This window comes from Sebastes umbrosus, chromosome 15 (genome assembly GCF_015220745.1).
Source record: "Sebastes umbrosus isolate fSebUmb1 chromosome 15, fSebUmb1.pri, whole genome shotgun sequence".
NCBI lineage: Eukaryota > Metazoa > Chordata > Actinopteri > Perciformes > Sebastidae > Sebastes > Sebastes umbrosus.
The window spans coordinates 9,789,891-9,796,290 of NC_051283.1; the positions used below are offsets into that span (position 1 = coordinate 9,789,891).

Genomic DNA, 6,400 nt, shown 5'->3' on the forward strand with positions numbered 1-6,400 from the left:
TAGCTCTGTGCCTCCACAAAAAAGGGTGCATTAGTAACAATGTCCCACCAGGTCATATATTAAAGTGTAGCTCTCAGCTAAATCAGTTGAAATTTGATCATTTCAAATAATAAATTTAAAAAAAGGCAGACTGAGGAACAAATCCCCAGAAATGTAGGACATTCAGAGGATAAAAACTAAAGCTAATGTTCCCTCAAAGCTTCCAGCTTGGTGTCAAAATGTGTCACACTGATATAATAAAGTGTGTACACCAGTCATTGGTATTCCCCACAATATTACAACTTTGCTTAGAGGACACTTTATTCGTCCCTGTCCCATTTGCGTTAGTTGGCATCTTTCTAGCACTTTGAATCTCTGAAGTACAGAAAAAACTAAAAGCCAGTGAAGGCAGCACGGCATGACAAACACTCGGTATCCTAGCAACCACAGAAGCCAGCGAGAGGAGTCTGTTTTCTGAAGTTTTAACTTCATTTACTGGGATTGTTTTGGGGTGAAGATGGACGTTTCACTTGAGGCACAAACCAAACCGCTTGCTACCTTGTCTGCATTTAGTTACATCCCACCACGACGACAGGAACCAAAGGAAATGACATATTTTAACACAGACTCAAAGGTTAGTGATGGAATTTGACCTTTGTTGTCAAAACTAGGTGAGCTAAAATAATCCCTCTGTCAACCCTCACTAGTTTATTAGCTAATACTTTATTTATTTAGTTAGTTAGTTTATTTACTTATTCATTTATTTATGTATTTAGTTAGTTTATTTATTTATGTATTTATGTATTATGTATTTATTTAGTTAGTTAGTTTATTTATTTATTTATGTATTTATTTATTTATGTATTTATTTAGTCAGTTAGTTAGTTTATTTATTTATTTATGTATTTATGTATTTATTTAGTTAGTTAGTTAGTTAGTTAGTTTATTTATTTATGTATTTATGTATTATGTATTTATTTAGTTAGTTAGTTTATTTATTTATTTATTTATGTATTTATTTATTTATGTATTTATTTAGTCAGTTAGTTAGTTTATTTATTTATTTATATATTTATGTATTTATGTATTTATGTATTTATTTAGTTAGTTAGTTAGTTAGTTAGTTTATTTATTTATTTATTTAGTTAGTTTATTTAAGAGGGACCATGCACAAAACAATTACTTAGCCAGAGTTAGTTATACAGCTTGCTTACAGCAAGTCGGACATTTTTGGAGGATGAGAGTGCCACCTGCTGGCTGTTTACTGCAAGCGTCAAAAGATAACACAAAACACTTCACAGGGAATAAGATTTAAAGGGACTGTTTGTAACTTCTTAAATGAATAAATCAATCCGGGTCGGTGTCCCATGCGCACTCGCATGTGACTACGCTGTTCAGACAAGACTCCAACACAAACTACACGGAAGCACCAAAACTGCAAAGTTATATCTAGTGAAGCCCGTCTGTTAAACAGTGTTGGCCACGTTCGGAGTACGCGGGGGAGACCGTAGCTTTGGTCTCCAGGACCGGAGTCTCTGCTGTACTCTGCTTGCTTGCCTTCACTCAGCTCGCTCCACTCTCACGTGCATGCGTGCACACTCCACACTGCAGAAGAGTTCGTTTAGCTCTGAGAATATCTAGTGAATGTACAGTGGACGTTTGTGCAGAAATAACTGCTGCAGCTCCTCCAGACCAACAGAGGTTTTCCGTGTCTTGTAAAGTGACGGGGCTCCGCAACGTGTTACGTTATCGTCTCTGACCGGGTGCCGGTGTCTCCCCTGTTTCCTCCGGCCGCGGTCGGAGGGCTGAAGCAGGAAAAGCCAACACTAGGATCAGCATTGATTCATGTAGAGACCTTCGTCTGGTCAGCTAAAGTGACTGCCAAGCAGGTGAAATATAGCGTGGTATTGTGGTTTTAGCTGATGTGTGTCGCATCACTGTTTTGACGGATGCTCGCTCACATTCAAGTAGCGCATGTACACGGGCGAGCGCGAGCAACAGGACGCTGACTTTCGTTGACTTAACGGCCACAGGTGTCGCTGTTACAACCAATTTCTGATTCTTACAAACAGTCCCTTTAAAAGCCAAATTGTAGTATAGTATACAGTTAAACACAAAGGTAGGCTAATGTTATGGGTTTCATTTTGAAAGATACTGGTATATTAAATACGCAGTATTAGCCCTGCTTTGTTAGTATTCTGTTAGCATAACATTAGATAGTGTATCTTTGATGATGGTGTGGCATTTGGCTTGTATCTTAATGTTGTATACCTACCCGTAAACTGGACATCGTACATACATATTTTGACTTTTCACTAACACCAAAACACATCAGTGACTGTAAATGGGTGGCAAACTGTTAAAGGACCTCCTAATTCGTAAGGATCAATATCACTAACTAACTTCAATTTTGTCATATATTTTTTTCTTTGTCTCCGTCAGCTTCTCTTTATATGGGTTTATTTGTCTTTTCACAAATACACACTTGTTCACTGTCTCTCCATTGGTAGGTCCAAGAAGTCTCCATGTACGATCAAGTGTTCCACCAGGCGGAGGGTTACGATATGAGACTGCACCGAGATGACAGAAAGCACCATAAAGGAAGAGGACTAGACATGAACGAGGAGGTAATGACCACACTTTTTGATTACTATTTTAGTTCTCAAGCATCTCATCCATATTTCACAACAATGACCGGCTAGCTGTACATTATCCCGCTTATTACACGGATACTTACTTAAAAAAATCTATAATTTGACACAAAAACGGTCCGCCAGAGTCCGACATCAGAACTGCGGCCATAGCAACGGTCTGTTATACATAATAACGGTCTGCTAAAAAGAAACAGACTGTAGAACGCCGTGATTGACCAATCAGAATCGAGTATTCAACAAAACCGTGTAATAAAGAGCAACAAATGCTGCGTAGGGAGGAGGTTGGTGGTGGATGGATGGGTCAAAAAACACCAGACTTCCGCCCCTGTTTGTACCCCGTGTGAAACCAGAAGTCAACGTTGATTTATTTGTCACGGAACTTCCATACTTAAATTACACCACTTCCGTAGTTATATTAACCCAAACCACGATCTTTTCCTAAACCTAACTAAGTAGTTTCCTGTGAAGACGGAAGTTCATTTTTGAAAAGAGTGTATGCATGCAACATACGGTGACTTGCTCTTGTGGTATTCACGACCTTGTAAGTGGAAAGTAGTTGTGAGAGTTGTGACGTGTTTGTTGATGACTTTCACATTAGGTTCCCCATGTTGAAAATTACTGCATTACTTTTAGTGAAGCTTCAAACTAATTCATTACAGTTCATTACTTCTTTTCCAGTAATGACGTCAATGGACATTGCCTTATTGCACCGACCACCTACACACTTGGCACAGACCGGTGCATCATGAGCATTACCACTCTACTCAGCTAATAACACCTTCTCCTGGTGTTTCCTGAAGCTTATTGTTAGAAACAGACAATTGGCAATATGGCTTTTTGGGGTGTTTAATAGACAGAAATGTCAGTATATTATTGAAATGAATTCATACATTTCTAAATGTTCCATATTCATAAGTCTCTCTATTTCTTTCTACCATGTGGTGACTGACATATATGACATCTAAGTTTTATGACATTTGTTTATGGCTCCTTTTGAAGCCATTTCATCTCCATGGAGGAATTATTCATGTTGAGAAAACTAGCTCACAGTGAGTTTCTGGGTCACTGAATAGCAGAGAGAGGGTGCTGAACAAAGCAGCCACACACACTGCTGAGCTTGTAATTACAGTGAGTTGAGAGGCTGGCTGTCAGCGTCGGTGACAGCTCCTGCTGAATTAGGACGTTTCTGTTAACGGAATTCACATTTGAATGTGAATTAAAAACTATTTATTGTTTAAACTATTCAGAGCCTAATGGCAGTGCGTTATTTTTTGTTCGGTTTTTCGCTCAGGCTTATGCAAATAGAAACCCAGCAGCAGTGAATCTACCACAGCCAGAAGCAGGTACTGTCTGTTCTGCAGATACTTTAATCTGACCTCACTAAAGTTAGAAGCTCTCAATGTTCAAAATTGTGCTGGAAAGGCTCACACTGCAACACATGTACATCAGTTTTTAATATAACATTAGCTATTAGTTTCATTTGTTGGAGCAATTTTCACTCCTGCAAATCGTGTCCTATTACATGTAGTGGCAGTGAAGAGGCAAAATGAAACTTAAGGCAGAGAGGGAGTAACAAATCATCTTTTCACCTCGGTTCTGGTGCATAGACTGAACATAAGAAGTGGAGGTAGTCACCGTGACGTCACCTACTGGTTTGTGGACTGCCGCTTTGAAGCCTCAAGTTCAGCATTTCGCCATCTTGGTTTTTGGCTGTCGCTATCTTGGTTTTTACAACCAGAAGAGACACGAGAGGGTGGAGTTGAGTATAACCGAACGCTGAATAAGACATTTGTAAGGCGACCAAAAAGGTTATAATTACCTTTCATGAACTGAAAACACACTGTGAAAGGGTTAAAGTTCTACGACGAAAACATCGACGACTCCCAGACCGGACAACGCCGTGGTAGCAACCTGTCAATCACAAGGTAGCCACACTTCACGTCAGACTATTTGTGAATGTAGTCTGGTGGCTTTGAAGAGAGCGATCTAACGATTTTAGTTCCCCGTCAGAAAAGGCTGTCTGAAGCAGCAGGAGCAGCAGAAAAACTTACTTTGGTCACCTAAAAACCGTCTTCAAAGCCACCAGACTACATTCACAAAAACAGTAATTTTACCCCTCAGAACACAGGAGTTGCTGGTCTACCGCTGCATCGATCGGTTAGTTTGCTTGTGCTATTCTGTGACTTTCGGATCCGAACTAACGTGGCTTCCACAGCAGTGCATTGCTTAGCTTCCGTGCTGGTACTCCTGTCTGCTTCTCAAAACTGGGAGCATGCCGACTGCCATCTAAGTTACTGTATGTAACATTAATACGCTGACTATAAGGATGTATAGAGTATACTGAATGTGTAGTAGCGTCATCATGCAGAAACCTACATCAGGTCACGTGCGAAAAAGTTTTTATAAGGGCTTAGGAAAATAACATTTTGACGGTAAAACATACATACTACACACAAACACTCTCCTAATCAAGCTCCAAGGAACAGACTGATGTGTTGAGTTTGGCAGTTTAATAGCAGTAAATGTAAAACTGTGGATAAAGAACAAGGAAATATAAATGAATTCTGCATCAGTATCGCAGTATCTCACAAAGCTTAGCTTAAGGGCTATGACATCTTTCACCACAACATATAAATAAAGGACCAATAAGCTATAGGCAAAGTACAAGGTAAATCTGTTTTTACTGTTTTATATTACAAATAATAAAGTCAACCATTCCTGGCTAAACACAAGACATTTTCAAACAAATAACGATGCATCCGTGTCACTTTTATGTTAATAAATAATGCTACTTACAGATGATGCCATGTATAAAACTGAGAAAGCGAGGATGGCATTAGATTGTGGCCAGCAGTAACATGTGGCTACCTCAGGTAAGATCTGGTAACAGGAAGTTTCCAGGGCCAAGAAGAGAAACTACACCATAACCAAAAAATACAGAGGCACACTTTAATAAAAGGGCGCTTAGCGCCTACGCGTTTCAACTCACTCTGAGGTATTTTTTGGTTAGGACTTATTGATCAAAAAGCTAAGTACACGTCTAACCTTCCTCTTTTTATATTAATTTTGAATATTTACTCTGTATCTCTCTGCATGTTGTCCTGTTCAACCCCAGGAGAAGTCCAGAGCCATGCCGGTGCGCTCCTCTGCAGAATACGGCCGTCGTTCTGTTCCCGCCCTCTACCAAACAGGCCGTCGGTGCAATCGTGTGGCTTGCATAAAAGCTGAATTCTTCATGAAAAATGGGATCATCTGGGATGTGGCACAAGGATACGGATCAGTGGCCCCTATGTGAAAGCCTCAAACGTCACAGCATGAGATCAAAGTGTTTGATCTCACTGTGAAAATAATAAACCAGTGTTGCAGAGTGTACAGTTCAGTTTACTTGATGGGTCCACAGTAAAAACCTTTAAACATTGAAACCATCAATTGATCACATGACATATTACTGTATCATATCCTTGTAATCAGCAAAACAAATTGTTATGTTGAGTGAAATATTATCTGTCAAAAGAATAAGTCAGAAAATATGAAGATGTGACATCATCCAGGAAGCTCGAGCTACGTTTTCTAGTCTGAGGTTGAAATCACTCCATCAGTATGAACGTTATTTAAAGGTTCAGGTGGTTCAGACCATAGAATAGTATATAAAGATGGACGACGTGTCTCCACTTCCTCCCGCTGTACAAAAGTGAAGCCAAAATATCCCGGATACAGGAGCTGCCAGCTTGAGATTTTGACGTCATTTGGAGCCACAGTCTGCACAG

General features: G+C 39.6%; 1 protein-coding gene across 1 annotated transcript; it reads left to right on the plus strand.

Moving 5' to 3' along the window:
• The first annotated feature begins 424 nt into the window (after positions 1-424).
• Positions 425-6,007, plus strand: c15h5orf49 (chromosome 15 C5orf49 homolog). The gene is made up of 3 exons (XM_037796081.1): positions 425-613; positions 2,490-2,606; positions 5,749-6,007. Exons 1-3 carry the CDS (start codon positions 497-499, stop codon positions 5,926-5,928), a joined length of 414 nt encoding a protein of 137 aa, XP_037652009.1. The 5' UTR covers positions 425-496; the 3' UTR covers positions 5,929-6,007.
• Positions 6,008-6,400: the final 393 nt, after the last annotated feature.

Bases quoted from the DNA above. Each gene is read 5' to 3' on its own strand.
- c15h5orf49 (XM_037796081.1), top strand. From the start codon at position 497: ATGGACGTTTCACTTGAGGCACAAACCAAACCGCTTGCTACCTTGTCT. The intron at 614-2,489 runs GTTAGTGATGGA...CTCCATTGGTAG, and splicing joins ATTTTAACACAGACTCAAAG to GTCCAAGAAGTCTCCATGTA. The intron at 2,607-5,748 runs GTAATGACCACA...GTTCAACCCCAG, and splicing joins GACTAGACATGAACGAGGAG to GAGAAGTCCAGAGCCATGCC.